This window comes from Malus sylvestris, chromosome 9, assembly GCF_916048215.2.
Source record: "Malus sylvestris chromosome 9, drMalSylv7.2, whole genome shotgun sequence".
Taxonomy (NCBI): domain Eukaryota; kingdom Viridiplantae; phylum Streptophyta; class Magnoliopsida; order Rosales; family Rosaceae; genus Malus; species Malus sylvestris.
The window spans coordinates 34,656,109-34,671,605 of NC_062268.1; the positions used below are offsets into that span (position 1 = coordinate 34,656,109).

The following is a 15,497-nucleotide window of genomic DNA, read 5'->3' on the forward strand; positions in this document are numbered from 1 at the left end:
AGAACAACAAAATGTGGTTTGTGCCAAATTACATTATTACTCATGATTTTATTTTTTGATAAAAAATTAAATTGTCTTTTCACCTCTTTTTAGTTGATAAAAAAGATTTTATGAATATGTAGTTTAAATTAAATGTAAAAACCTATTTCAGTAATTGAACTTTTATAATAATAACTTGAAAAAAATAAATATGTCAAGTTTTGTCTAAGTTAATATCATCACTACAATCCGAAAAGAAAATATAAGCGGTAAAAGACAAAAGTATCCCTCCTCGACTCGCATACCCTAATACCGTTAGGCCTGCTTGCATAAAGCAGGGGTAAATTAGGAAAATAAATAAAGAAAATTAATTTGAGGTTTAATAAAAAAGATAAAAAAGCGTTGTATGTGAATAATAGTATGAGTGATTTTTTAGAATAAAAATATCATTTTTTGTTAAAATAAACAGTGCCGAAAGTGTTTCGTTAAAACTTATAAATGAATAATCCGTGCCCCGAAGGTGGTGGGAGAAAATTTTCATTGTCACAGGAATTTTGGTTGTACACCACGTGTTTTTACATAAATGATGAAAAATTATATATTTTTTAAAATTATTAACATTTTAACACACATATTTCACATCATCATTAGTATAATAAGACGTGTATCAGTGACATTAAAAATTCTGTCGGGGGAGGCGAGGGATATTATTTGAGTAAGCGAGTGAAAGAGAATCAAAATAAAAGCAAAAGAAAAGAAACGAATAAAGAAAGACGGAGGAACGGCTGGAGTCCAAACACTCCAACCCAGAAGTCTATCAACCAACAAAATTGACAAGGCAGGCGCCAGACAGATCAATCTGCAATTCCTAGAAAAGAATCACCCATACAACAAGAAGGAGAAGAAGAAGAAGTAGGAGTAGCGAATCAATCAGTCGGATTTCGATTCTAATTTGGTGTGTTGATGTTTTGAAGAACCGACCGTCTTCATTCGTCAGTAATCGTTAGATCTCGAGCTTTTAGAGGGCGACAATGCGTGGGGATGTGAACGGAAGCACCACGGCGGCGGGGGCGCCCTCCATGGGTATGGCGGAGGCGCAGTACGTGAACGCCAAAACGTCGGTGTGGTGGGACATAGAGAACTGCCAGGTCCCTAAAGGCTGCGATGCCCACGCCATCGCCCAGAACATCAGTTCCGCCCTCGTGAACATGAATTATTGTGGGCCCGTCTCCATCTCCGCCTACGGCGACACCAACGGCATCCCTACTTCTGTTCAGCACTCCCTCTCCAGCACCGGCATCGGCCTTAACCACGTCCCCGCCGGTACTTTCTTGTTTAATTTTCTAAATAATTAAATTGAAGAACTCGCCTACAAGATGGTGGCCAACCGTTTCTGGTTGTTGTTTTGCTTGGCCTGCTGCTGTTTTTTAATTCTTCCGATACGATAATATCAAAATTTTCTTTTCCTTTCTTTTCTTGGGTTTATTTTTTGAATTTTTTATTTATTTGATGAGTGAAATTGTGTGTGAAGTGTAATTTGATGGTGGTATTAGTATAGTGACCTATTGGTTTGCTTTGTCAATGACCCATTTTTACCTCCCACAACAACAACAACAACAACAACAACAACAAAGCCTTTTCCCACTAAGTGGGGTCGGCTATATGAATCCTAGAACGCCATTGCGCTCGGTTTTGTGTCATGTCCTCCGTTAGATCCAAGTACTCTAAGTCTTTTCTTAGAGTCTCTTCCAAAGTTTTCCTAGGTCTTCCTCTACCCCTTCGGCCCTGAACCTCTGTCCCGTAGTCACATCTTCGAACCGGAGCGTCATTCGGCCTTCTTTGCACATGTCCAAATCACCGGAGCCGATTTTCTCTCATCTTTCCTACAATTTCGGCTACTCCTACTTTACCTCGGATATCCTCATTCCCAATCTTATCCTTTCTCGTGTGCCCACACATCCCACGAAGCATCCTCATCTCCGCTACACTCATTTTGTGTACGTGTTGATGCTTCACCGCCCAACATTCTGTGCCATACAACATCGCTGGCCTTATTGCCGTCCTATAAAATTTTCCCTTGAGCTTCAGTGGCCTACGACGGTCACACAACACGCCGGATGCATTCTAACACTTCATCCATCCAGCTCGTATTCTATGGTTGAGATCTCCATCTAATTCTCCGTTCTCTTGCAAGATAGATCCTAGGTAGCGAAAACGGTCGCTTTTTGTGATCTTCGCTAGATTGCTCCGGTCATTAGTGTGGATAAGTATATAAATGGATAGAGATAGGAAAGCAAACACAAGATGTACGTGGTTCACCCATATTGGCTACGTCCACGGAATAGAAGAGTTCTTATTAATTGTGAAGGGTTTACACAAGTACATAGGTTCAAGCTCTCCTTTAGTGAGTACAAGTGAATGATTTAGTACAAATGACATTAAGAAATATTGTGGGAGAATGATCTCGTAATCACGAAACTTCTAAGTATCGGAGTGTGGAGTCGTCTTGACTTGCCTTATCTGTCTCATAGGTAGATGTGGCATCTTCTCTGGAAGTACTCTTCCTCCATCCAGGGGTGGTATCTTTAACTGGTGGAGATGCACAAGGTAATGTATCAATTTCACTTGAAGCTTACTTGTAGTTTCAGGCTTGGTCAAGCGCGATACAAACCATGTAGTAGGAGTCCCCCAAGTCGCCGAGCTAGGGGGTCTGCTGAAAGAGGTGACAGACAAGGTAAGCAATCAGAGCTCCGACTGATTGTTCACCTTCTCCCCATCTTGCAGCAGCATGAAGGATAAAGAGAAGAAAAATGAGAAGAGATGATATGAGATACTTTTGCTTTTGAAGAAGTAACTTTCCACAGGCTTATTCTTGAACTGAGCTGGAGGGTTTTCTGGTTTCCTCCAGAGTATAAGGCCGACTGAAGAATTTGAGGGTCAAAACAAGTCCATCAAATCTAGAGTACGTTCCACCCTGCTGATATGGGATACTTTTGCTTTTGACAGAGTAATGGATGTATCGGCACGTGTGCTGTTACGCTTGTCTCCACATGCTTCCTTGTATCCTTCGCACTTGCCCTATCTGTTCCTCAAGCAGATGCAGAATCTTCCCTGGAAACATAAGATGTTGAAGATGAGTACTCGAGAGCAATGCCAGGTAAGTAATCAGGTAAGGGGTTCCAGGCAGTCAGTTCTTGGCTGGAAGCTTGATTCCAAGTGCTGACTGATTGCTCTCTTTCTCCTTGTCTTGCAGGTAAAAACAAGGCCAAAGGAAAAGACAGGGAAAAAGCATGATATGGGATACTCTTGCTTTTAACCCTGATGATATGAGATATTCTTGCTCTAGTATAGCTTGTTTGCAGAGGTATTATCGGGGGGAAAGAAAGCTGAATATTTCGAAAGGCTTCGTTGGGAGTGCCCTCTCAGATATGATGAAGGGTTGAGCATTTTTGCAGGTCTGCCTGTCCGTTGGGGATGGAGGTTGACATATATAGGAGTCTCCCTAACAAGTAGTAATGCTATTCCTTTACCCTGCTTGGTCATAGCACGGTAGTGGGAGCTGTCAGTTTCACATGTTTTAACTCTGTCAGAGCACTTTGAAAAAGTGGTCTGTGGTATCTGGCTCTCGAGATTCGGAGAACGATGCCTCTTCGATTTTTGAGAAAGCAATCATGCTGGGGGTCTGGCTCTCGAGATTCGGAGAGCAGTGTCTCTTCGATTTTTGAGGAAGTAATCATGTTGGGAGTCTGGCTCTCGAGATTCGGAGGGCGGTGCCTCTTCGATATTGGAGCAAGTAATCTTGTTGGGAGTGTTGTCTCGAATGTGAGTAAAGGTTGGGCATGTTTGCTAGTCTACCTTGCCACGAAGCACAAAGGTTGATACACAGGGACTTTCCAATTATCCAGCAATGGTACTGTTCCTTTACCCTCTCTTCGATTTTGAGAAAGTAGTCATGTTGGGAGTCTGGCTCTCGAGATTCGGAGGACGGTGCCTCTTCGATTTTGGAGCAAGCAATCTTGTTGGGAGTGTTTTCTCGAATGTGAGTAAAGGTTGGGCATGTTTGCTAGTCTACCTTGCCACGAAGCACAGAGGTTGACACACAGGGAGTTTCCAATTATCCAGCAGTGGTACTGTTCCTTTACCCTTGTGGGTAATAATATGGTAGCTAGACCTTCAAAATTTATGTGTCTAAACTTTGTTAGTGTTGTTTCTTTGCTATTCTTTTACCTTTCTTGGTCAGAGCGATGTAGTGGGAGCTGCAAGCTTCACGTGCTCAACTTTGGCAGAGAACTTTGGCAAAGTTATCTGTGGTACCCATGAGCTATTGTTGCGTGTGGGAAGTGGGTGATTGAACAGTAAGATTCATGTGCTTTCTACTTCACCAGAAGTCTTCGACAGAATGCCCATAATTTCTGCAAAGCTGAGTGTGCGTGTGACAGGTGCTGACAAGGCTAGAAAAGTAGGTGCCTCTTCGATTTCTGAGATCGGCCCTCGTGGTCTCTGAGCAGCCCAGCTTTTGAGAAAGCGAGCGCCTCTTCGATTGATTCGAAGAACGATGCCTCATCGATTTTTGAGAAAGCAGTCACGCTGGGGGTCTGGCTCTCGAAGATTCGGGGAGCAGTGTCTCTTCGATTTTTTAGAAAGTAATCATGTTGGGAGTCTGGCTCTCGAGATTCGGAGGGCGGTGCCTCTTCGATTTTGGAGCAAGCAATCTTGTTGGGAGTGTTTTCTCGAATGTGAGTAAAGGTTGGGCATGTTTGCTAGTCTACCTTGCCACGAAGCACAGAGGTTGACACACAGGGACTTTCCAATTATCCAGCAATGGTACTGTTCCTTTACCCTCTCTTCGATTTTTAAGAAAGTAGTCATGTTGGGAGTCTGGCTCTCGAGATTCGGAGGACGGTGCCTCTTCGATTTTGGAGCAAGCAATCTTATTGGGAGTGTTTTCTCGAATGTGAGTAAAGGTTGGGCATGTTTGCTAGTCTACCTTGCCACGAAGCACAGAGGTTGACACACAGGGACTGTCCAATTATCCAGCAGTGGTACTGTTCCTTTACCCTTGTGGGTAATAATATGGTAGCTAGACCTTCAAAATTTATGGGTCTAAACTTTGTTAGTGCTGTTTCTTTGCTATTCTTTTACCCTTCTTGGTCAGAGCGATGTAGTGGGAGCTGCAAGCTTCACGTGCTCGACTTTGGCAGAGAACTTTGGCAAAGTTTTCTGTGGTACCCATGAGCTATTGTTGCGTGTGGGAAGTGGGTGATTGAACAGTAAGATTCATGTGTTTTCTACTTCCCCAGAAGTCTTCGACAGAATGCCCATAATTTCCGCAAAGCTGAGTGTGCGCGTGACAGGTGCTGACAAGGCTGGAAAAGTAGGTGCCTCTTCGATTTCTGAGATCGGCCCTCGTGGTCTCTGGGGAGCCCAGCTTTTGAGAAAGCGAGCGCCTCTTCAATTTCTGAGACCAGCCTTCGTGGTCTTTGAGCAGCCCAACTTTTGAGAAAGCAAACGCCTCTTAGATTTCTGAGATCAACCCTCGTGATCTCTAAGCAGCCCAGCTTTTGAGAAAGCAAACGCCTCTTCGATTTCTGAGCAGGCGCCTCTTCGATTTCTGAAGCTCCGTCGAGTGCAGATTTTTATAAGGGCTGACATTAAGTTCCAAAGCACACTTGAATCTCCACCAGTAGAAGCTTCATTCTTGCACTTCTAAGATCTTGATTTGTCCGACCTCTTCTCTCTTCAACACCTTTGAAAATGTCTGGCCCCTCCGACCGTCGTTTTGACTTGAACCTTGTTGAAGAGGCAGCCCCGCCTTCTCCAGACAACATATGGCGCCCATCCTTCGTCTCCCCTACTGGTCCTCTTACCGTTGGGGATTCCGTGATGAAGAATGATATGACCGCTGCGGTGGTGGCCAGGAACCTTCTCACTCCCAAAGATAACAGACTACTTTCCAAACGGTCTGATGAGTTAGCTGTTAAGGATTCGCTGGCTCTCAGTGTTCAGTGTGCAGGTTCTGTGTCTAATATGGCCCAACGCCTATTTGCTCGAACCCGCCAAGTTGAATCATTGGCGGCTGAAGTGATGAGTCTCAAACAGGAGATTAGAGGGCTCAAGCATGAGAATAAACAGTTGCACCGGCTCGCACATGACTATGCTACAAACATGAAGAGGAAGCTTGACCAGATGAAGGAAACTGATGGTCAGGTTTTACTTGATCATCAGAGATTTGTAGGTTTGTTCCAAAGGCATTTATTGCCTTCGTCTTCTGGGGCTGTACCGCGTAATGAAGCTCCAAATGATCAACCTCTGATGCCTCCTCCTTCTAGGGTTCTGTCCAGTACTGAGGCTCCAAATGATCCCCCTCCGGTGCCTTCTCTTTCTGGGGCTCTACCGACTGCTGAGACTTCTCCTAAGCAACCTTTGTGAAGGCTCCCTCTTGTGTGTTTATTTTGACTCATGTATATGTACATATTTGTAGCTTATCGGGGATATCAATAAATAAGCTTTCCTTCATTTCAACGTATTGTGTTAAATACACCAAAGCCTTCTTCGCTAAGTTCTTTGAATTTTCTTTTGTTGAAGCTTGTATGTTGAAGCTTTCTGAGTGGAGCATGTAGGTTGGGGTAGTGTTCCCTTAATTTTCCGAGTGAGGAAAACTTCTCGGTTGGAGACTTGGAAAATCCAAGTCACTGAGTGGGATCGGCTATATGAATCTTAGAACGCCATTGTGCTCGATCCTGTGTCATGTCCTTCGTTAGATCCAAGTACTCTAAGTCTTTTCTTAGAGTCTCTTCCAAAGTTTTCCTAGGTCTTCCTCTACCCCTTCGGCCCTGAACCTCTGTCCCATCGTCGCATCTTCTAATCGGAGCGTCAGTAGGCCTTCTTTGCACATGTCCAAACCACCGTAACCGATTTTCTCTCATCTTTCCTTCAATTTCGGCTACTCCTACTTTACCCCGGATATCCTCATTCCTAATCTTATCCTTTCTTGTGTGCCCACACATCCAACGAAGCATCCTCATCTCCGCTACACCCATTTTGTGTACGTGTTGATGTTTCACCGCCCAACATTCTGTGCCATACAGCATCGCCGGCCTTATTGCCGTCCTATAAAATTTTCCCTTAAGCTTCAGTGGCATACGGCGGTCACATAACACGCCGGATGCACTCTTCCACTTCATCCATCCAGCTTGTATTCTATGGTTGAGATCTCCATCTAATTCTCCGTTCTTTTGCAAGATAGATCCTAGGTAACGAAAACGGTCGCTCTTTGGTATTTCTTGATCTCCGATTCTCACCCCTAACTCGTTTTGGCCTCCATTTGCACTGAACTTGCACTCCATATATTCTGTCTTTGATCGGCTTAGGCGAAGACCTTTAGATTCCAACACTTCTCTCCAAAGGTTAAGCTTTGCATTTACCCCTTCCTGAGTTTCATCTATCAACACTATATCGTCTGCGAAAAGCATACACCAAGGAATATCATCTTGAATATGTCTTGTTAACTCATCCATTACCAACGCAAAAAGGTAAGGACTTAAGGATGAGCCTTGATGTAATCCTACAGTTATGGGAAAGCTTTCGGTTTGTCCTTCATGAGTTCTTACGGCAGTCTTTGCTCCTTCATACATATCCTTTATAGCTTGGATATATGCTACTCGTACTCCTTTCTTCTCTAAAATCCTCCAAAGAATGTCTCTTGGGACCCTATCATACGCTTTTTCCAAATCTATAAAGACCATGTGTAAATCCTTTTTCCCATCTCTATATCTTTCCATCAATCTTCGTAAGAGATAGATTGCCTCCATGGTTGAGCGCCCTGGCATGAACCCGAATTGGTTGTCCGAAACCCGTGTCTCTTGCCTCAATCTATGCTCAATGACTCTCTCCCAGAGCTTCATTGTATGACTCATTAGCTTAATACCCCTATAGTTCATGCAATTTTGTACGTCGCCCTTATTCTTGTAGATAGGCACCAAAGTGCTCGTTCGCCACTCATTTGGCATCTTCTTCGTTTTCAAAATCCTATTGAAAAGGTCAGTGAGCCATGTTATACCTGTCTCTCCCAAAAGTTTCCACACTTCGATTGGTATATCGTCTGGGCCTATTGCTTTTTTATGCTTCATCTTCTTCAAAGCTACAACCACTTCTTCCTTCCGGATTCGACGATAAAAAGAGTAGTTTCTACACTCTTCTGAGTTACTCAACTCCCCTAAAGAAGCACTCATTTCATGTCCTTCATTGAAAAGATTATGAAAATAACCTCTCCATCTGTCTTTAACCGCGTTCTCTGTAGCAAGAACCTTTCCATCCTCATCCTTGATGCACCTCACTTGGTTTAGGTCCCTTGTCTTCTTTTCCCTTGCTCTAGATAGTTTATAGATATCCAACTCTCCTTCTTTGGTATCTAGTCGTTTATACATATCGTCGTAAGCCGCTAACTTAGCTTCTCTGACAGCTTTCTTCGCCTCTTGCTTCGCTTTTCTATACCTTTCACCATTTTCATCGGTCCTCTCCTTGTATAAGGCTTTACAACATTCCTTCTTAGCCTTCACCTTTGTTTGTACCTCCTCATTCCACCACCAAGATTCCTTTTGGTGTGGGGCAAAGCCCTTGGACTCTCCTAATACCTCTTTTGCTACTTTTCGGATACAACTAGCCATGGAATCCCACATTTGGCTAGCTTCCCCCTCTCTATCCCACACACATTGGGTGATTACCTTCTCTTTGAAAATGACTTGTTTTTCTTCTTTTAGATTCCACCATCTAGTCCTTGGGCACTTCCAAGTCTTGTTCTTTTGTCTTACTCTTTTGATATGTACATCCATCACCAACAAGCGATGTTGATTAGCCACGCTCTCTCCTGGTATAACTTTGCAATCCTTACAAGTTATACGATCCCCTTTCCTCATTAGAAGAAAATCTATTTGTGTTTTTGACGACCCACTCTTGTAGGTGATCACATGTTCTTCTCTCTTCTTAAAGAAGGTGTTGGCTAAGAAGAGATCATATGCCATTGCAAAATCCAAGATAGCTTCCCCATCCTCGTTTCTCTCCCCAAAACCATGGCCACCATGAAAACCTCCATAGTTGCCTGTCTCCCTGCCCACGTGTCCATTTAAATCTCCTCCTATAAATAACTTCTCCGTCTGAGCAATTCCTTGCACCAAGTCTCCAAGATCTTCCCAAAATTTCTCCTTCGAACTCGTATCCAACCCTACTTGAGGTGCGTACGCACTAATCACATTGATAAGTTCTTGTCCTATTACAATCTTGATTGCCATGATTCTATCTCCTACCCTCTTGACATCTACAACATCTTGTACCAAGGTCTTGTCCACGATGATGCCAACACCGTTTCTCGTTCTATTTGTGCCCGAATACCAAAGTTTAAACCCTGAGTTTTCTAGATCCTTTGCCTTACTACCAACCCACTTAGTTTCTTGTAGGCACATAATATTTATCCTTCTCCTCACCATAACTTCCACTACTTCCATAGATTTTCCCGTTAAGGTTCCTATATTCCACGTTCCTAAACGCATTTTGCTCTCTTGAACTCTACCCTTCTGTCCTAGCTTCTTCACCCTCCCCCGTCTAATAGGATCAAAGTACTTCTTTTGTGTGTCCCGGGTAAAGTTGATAGGAGCATATGCTCCCAAACAACTTTGAGTGGAGTCGTTCGAAAAGAAGTTTCTATGGCCCCCTTGCTCATTTAACACTGCATCCGGGTGCCGATGGAGATACAGCGACCCTTGCTCACTTATCACTGTGCTCGGGCCACACAGCGCGCCACTTACGGGTGACGCCCTAGCTTTAGCGTGATTTTGTTCTGGATTCATTTTCATAAGGATTCGACGTGATCATGGAGTGCCGGCTGTCGACTACCTGACGCCCTCCCCCTCCTCCTTTATCCGGGCTTGGGACCGGCCATGTAAGACTTAATTTTCTGCCATTGATCTTCTTCAATCCATTCAAGCCGACGGCCGATATTTGATAGAGGTGTGTGAAAAGTAAAAATGGGCGAGTGGATAGCACTACCCATTCATAAATTGCTTCAGTTTAGCAATTAATTGTTTTGTTTATACCTTAAGTGCTCGAATTTATGTCACAACTATGTTTTTCATAGCAAATTGATCATTTCTCTTCTCGTATTCATTCTTGTTAATATGTTGTGATTATTGAACGTTTTGTTCTTATAATTGGTATTTTTCTATGGTATTTATCTTCAAAATATTTATTTTAGTTAAATTGTCATCAGCGTTATCATCTTCGTTGACCGCTCATTGTCTGAAACAGGTGTCAAAGATGCAAGCGATAAGAAGATTCTAGTCGATATGTTGTTCTGGGCAGTAGATAACTCTGCACCAGCAAACTACCTGCTTATTTCTGGAGACAGGGATTTCTCCAATGCTCTACACCAGTTGCGCATGAGAAGATACAACATTCTTCTGGCACAACCACAAAAAGCTTCTGCACCCCTCATCGCTGCAGCAAAGAGTGTATGGCTTTGGACAAGCCTCTCAGCTGGAGGGCCCCCACTTTCAAGCGGGGAATCATCTCAGCTTGCAAATGGTAACAATTCTTATAACCCTGAAATGTCGCAGCATTCGATGCCTGAAACATTCCATATAAATCCACCTCCAGTTTATTATGAACATCCTTTGGGAAATCAAAAGCCCTCTACCAACGGAAGGGTTGGTGATACTAAAAACAAGGGGAAATTCAATCGGAAAAACCCAAATCAACCCAACATATCAAAAGCCTCAAGTATGCCAGTTAGGAACCAAGATGACAAGAATACTGATTACTCTTACCAGTCAGAACATGCACAGGCAAAGCAGTTTAAGAAAGCTCCACACGAATTCTTTGGTTCTGGTGACACTCCAGTCTCCACTAGTAGGTCCACTCCCAATTTCTTCCATGGAAATTCTGATCCTTCAGGCAGTGATGGCAATAGTTTCCTAGGTCAACCAAACCAGTATCCTCCTCCTCCTCAGCGGCCGAACAACTTCCACATGCAACCGAATTTTGGACCAGATAGTATGCTCCCTCCTAATTCCCATAGTTATGGTTTACGACCTATTCCTCCCAGACCTGGTGGCCCTAGATTTTCTTCATCCCCACCTACAAATGTGCCTGATATGAGTAAGCTAAATATCTCTGAGTATAACAATTATGCTCAAAATCCACAAAGGTTCCCTCATCGAAATGGGGAAGAGTTTAGTAGGCCAAGGTCTAGCGATTCACTGAATTCAGCTAACTTAAATGTGCCTCATAAAGGCCATAATATGCAGAATGGCCAGGCGTTTCATCATGATTCTATGAACAACAGGTATCCTCGTGGTTCCGAGTATCGGCCTCCTCAAACCTCCCCTGCTGTTGGAAACAACATACCTAGCAATGGTACTTGGGGAGCTCAAGGCTGCACACCACCATCTGAATATGTTCAAGGCCTTATTGGTGTTATTTTACTAGCTTTGAACACCCTGAAAGTTGAAAAAATTATGCCGACTGAAGCAAACATTACCGATTGCATTCGTTATGGTGATCTGAAACACCGCAATACCGATGTAAGGAAGGCCTTGGATTACGCAATAGAGCAACATATGGTGGTCAAGCAGAGCCTGGGTGCAGTTCAGTTGTATGTTGGTAAGAAAGAGAAATTATGGAAGTGTGTGAACCCTATAGGGGGTAATCTTAATCAGTACTCTAAAGCAACATGGGAACGAATACAGAACTTTCTGAGTTCCTCAGATGGACGATCGGCAATAATGGCCTCTCAATGCAGGTAAACGTTTATGGTAGATTATTCAGCTACTTTTGTTTCCTTGAGTGTTGAGTTTTGACAATGAGCTTTGATCATCTTTTTTCCTCTACAGATATGAAGCAGCTATTATTTTGAGGAAAGCATGCTCTGAAGAGCTTGCTTTGGGCAATGTACTTCAGATCTTGAATATGATAGTCAGCATGAAGAAATGGATCATTCATCATCAATCTGGATGGCAACCGATTACTTTTACCCTTGAAGAGACTAAAGCTGAAACGGCTGCTGAAATTGGTACTTGATGTAGTCAACAACACTCTAAATGCAGAGGAGTGGCTTTAAGATGGCTACATCTGCAAAATATTATCAGTTTATCGGACTTTGATCAACTGGGTTTACTTTTGAAACAAAATACAGTTACTAGAAAACTAAGGGGGATGGAGACCTTTACATGTGATCCAAATAGGATTAGATGTCCTCCCCCCCCTCCCCCCACCCCCTCCACCTCACCAACTCCTTTTTTTTTATTTCTTTTTCTTTTCCTCCGTCTTCCATTTCTTTTTCTTATGTCCTCTCTGGCTCTGTGGTGCTTGAGTAGCTTCTAAGGAATAGGTAAAAATGCTGCTAGCGCAAGACCTATTATGCTATCAAAGTTCTTGCAAGCTGCCTTTTTTAGAAGTTGATTGTACCTGCATTATGAGGCTTTTTGTCCATTACAAATCAATGGATCGTTCTTCCCCAAGTGACGAAATACGTCAGGAACAGCATCTGGAAGGGGTAGTGGTAATATCATGTTTCAGCATATGTTTGCATATGCAAGATTATATAGCTGTGGACAAGTTTCAGCATGTTTTACACGGATCAGGGATTACATGATTATGTTGTTCTGGACATTATTATTCAACTGTCCGTGCGGATGAGCTCCATTGAAGACTATTTCATTATCAGGTATGTAAGACCAGTGAATGTGGTTCTATGTTGGTTCAATGTAAGGCTTGGTATTTTACTTGGTTGATGCGAAGAACGTTGGCAGAGGAAAAGATCGAAGCAACTTCAGACATTGGAACGGAAATTGAAAGTATGCACAGAAGGATGCCAAGGTCAGCCATACCGTACCTGCAATTGCATGCACGTAGGAGGGATGTGATTTCTGGAACCTGGTATGGCTATAATAGTATATGCTTGGATGTTGCAGAGAACACAAAATTTAGATCAAGCTTTTCGTATCCTATGCGACACTGTTTGTTTTCAGTATATCTGGGAGAATATGGTTGTATAATAACACTAGTTTTTTATTCATCCTTTATATTTGTTGTCTACTACTGGAGCTTTCATTCGTTGGGGTTCAGACTCAACCGTTCAATTTGGATTGCTCCTGGAACTCAACTGAGAAACGATGCTGTGTTAAATGTTTTCTGAGCTCCCCATACTCAACCGTTCAATTTGGATTGTTCCTGGAACTCAACTGAGAAATGATGCTGTGTTAAATGTTTTCTAAGCTCCCCATGACGTTTATGTTTATACCCGCATAATCGTTTACCCGTTGGGTAGTTATATAAACGGTTATACTCATAACCATAACCGTTTATAAACGGTTATCCATATCCATAACCGTGTACTCATTTAATCATAACCATTTACCCATTTAATCATTATCATAACCATTTACCTGTTTTTGAACCCGTTTATCCTATTTTTTTTTTTACCCATTTGCCTCTTTTTTCACCTGTCTATATGTGTTTTTTAACAATTTGAAAATTACAAAAGAAAAATCTGTCATAATTTTCGTTTTTTGACAATTAGGCACCGTTATAGGAACATTTTATCATGCATTTTTATATTTTAATTATATAAGTCCTCATACAATTCCAATAATTGAAATAATAGTTTACGAGATCATATTCACAAAGTGATATATCATCATATCAACTATCAAGATGGCAAGTGGCATTTGTTCTATTGATAGCACATACAGACATGGTGACCAGATCAATTGGATGATTATGTGTATTTTAATTGATTAATTATATTGTGTAATTTGTATTAATATATATATTTGCACTTTGCAGGAAAGAGTTCATGGCCGAAGCCTACACCATGAACCTGTACTTAGAATTTTAGCATACCCAAAATCCCTGCAATAATTAAAATCCCTGCAGTGGAGCTGGGAAGGAGAGGGTCCGGACTAGAGGAGAGAGAGAGAGAGGAGAGAGAGAGCCTACTTCTAAAACCCCTCAAAATCCCTGCGATAATTTTTTTTTAATTTTTTTACATATATTAAATTAAATAGGTAAAGAGATACCTATATAACCATGGACAATACTCATAACCAATGGATAGCCGTTATAATCATAGGTAATACTTATAACCGATGGATAGCCATTATAACCACGGGTAATACCCATAACCGCCTATTTAAATTTCATGGATAAACGGTTATACCCATAACCGTTTGTTCGTCTAAACGGTTACCCATAACCGTAACTGTAAACTTTAAATGGACGGGTAACCGCGGTTACCCAACCCATGGGTATTTTGCCCATCCTAACAGAGATTGGTATGTGAAGTGAGAAGCTTGTGTATGTACTGACAGTGTTATGATGAGAATGCTGCTCTACTAAGGGCTGGTTTGGTATTGTTGTGCTTTGAAACAAAAATGTTTCTGCTATGCTGTGAGAATAAGCTCATTTTTGCTGCTTCACGTTATCAACTTTTTTTCACCCAAAACTGTGAAAATAAGTTGTTTTTAAGTGTTTACCAAACATCTTTTTGAGCTCAATTTTTTTTTTATACCCATGTTTTTATAAAAGCATCTCAATACTAAACCAGTACTAAGCTGATCACAATTGTTTTTTCTTTAATATCCTTGAAATAGTGTCATCCCTTTCAATTTAATTAGGAAAACTAATGAAAAAGGTTTGAAAACTTTGAGTTTTAATGATAAGGACAAAATAAAGGGTAAAGTGAATAGTACCAGGATTGACTTTTTAATGTAAAAATATGATTTTTCGTTAAAGTGAACAGTACCGAGAGCTTTTCGTTAAAGTTCCTTTAATCTTTTACACCGAACGAGTCCATTAACATAACTATATAAAATACTTTTGACCATAGCAGCCATGTGAGAGAGCATTCGTTTCGGCTCCACCATTTTTAATTCAAATCATTTAAAAAAACAATAAAACCCGAAATAACTTTCGAATAAACAAAGTACCACTCCAGATTTCCAATTTTCTCATAGACCATCCCAATTTCACTCCCCACCCCGCCCAACCATCGAAGGCCACCACCAATTCCAGTTTTCTTTTGACCATCACCAATTCCAGTTTTCTATTGACTATTTTTTTTGTAATGACAATGAAATTATCGTGACATATTTTTAGAGTATGAAACCTTATTGTGGACAAATTTAGTCTTTGAAGCTTGTAATGTTATTTATACAAAGGTTATGAATGATTTTTTTCCAATTTTTTTTGGAACTTTTATTTTGGGACCATCCAATATTAAAATCCTAGATCCACCATTGGTACACGTAATAATACAAGTCTAGAGTTTCTGTTTTCCTACACTTGTATTATGACATGTAATGGATTGAGCTCATCTATATTAGAAAATGTTAATTTTGTGTGTCTAAATAGCATAATTGCTTACTAATTTATTATGCACCTAACCCTTTTTCACGGAAGACTCTTTCTTGCAACTAAATAGCGTCACTCATCAATAAACGCAAGAGTAAATTAGTTGTTCTAGCAAT

The 15,497-nt window shown here is 41.6% G+C and overlaps 1 protein-coding gene across 2 annotated transcripts; it reads left to right on the plus strand.

Moving 5' to 3' along the window:
• The first annotated feature begins 704 nt into the window (after positions 1 to 704).
• Positions 705 to 13,219, plus strand: LOC126582634 (uncharacterized). 2 transcript variants are annotated; one of them, XR_007609560.1, is made up of 4 exons: positions 705 to 1,302; positions 10,279 to 11,770; positions 11,862 to 12,694; positions 12,780 to 13,219. XR_007609560.1 is itself a non-coding variant. In XM_050246797.1 (3 exons), exons 1-3 carry the CDS (start codon positions 1,011 to 1,013, stop codon positions 12,046 to 12,048), a joined length of 1,971 nt encoding a protein of 656 aa, XP_050102754.1. In that variant the 5' UTR covers positions 705 to 1,010; the 3' UTR covers positions 12,049 to 13,219. The 2 variants fall into 2 exon arrangements, 1 of the variants encoding a protein (XP_050102754.1); XM_050246797.1 differs by having other exon boundaries at positions 11,862 to 13,219.
• The last annotated feature ends 2,278 nt before the right edge of the window (positions 13,220 to 15,497 follow it).

What these genes read in the sequence shown, in the direction of transcription:
- LOC126582634 (XM_050246797.1), top strand. Translation starts at nt 1,011, where the DNA reads ATGCGTGGGGATGTGAACGGAAGCACCACGGCGGCGGGGGCGCCCTCC. An exon ending in CCTTAACCACGTCCCCGCCG is followed by an intron (nt 1,303 to 10,278) that starts GTACTTTCTTGT and finishes TGTCTGAAACAG; the next exon opens with GTGTCAAAGATGCAAGCGAT. An exon ending in ATAATGGCCTCTCAATGCAG is followed by an intron (nt 11,771 to 11,861) that starts GTAAACGTTTAT and finishes TTTCCTCTACAG; the next exon opens with ATATGAAGCAGCTATTATTT.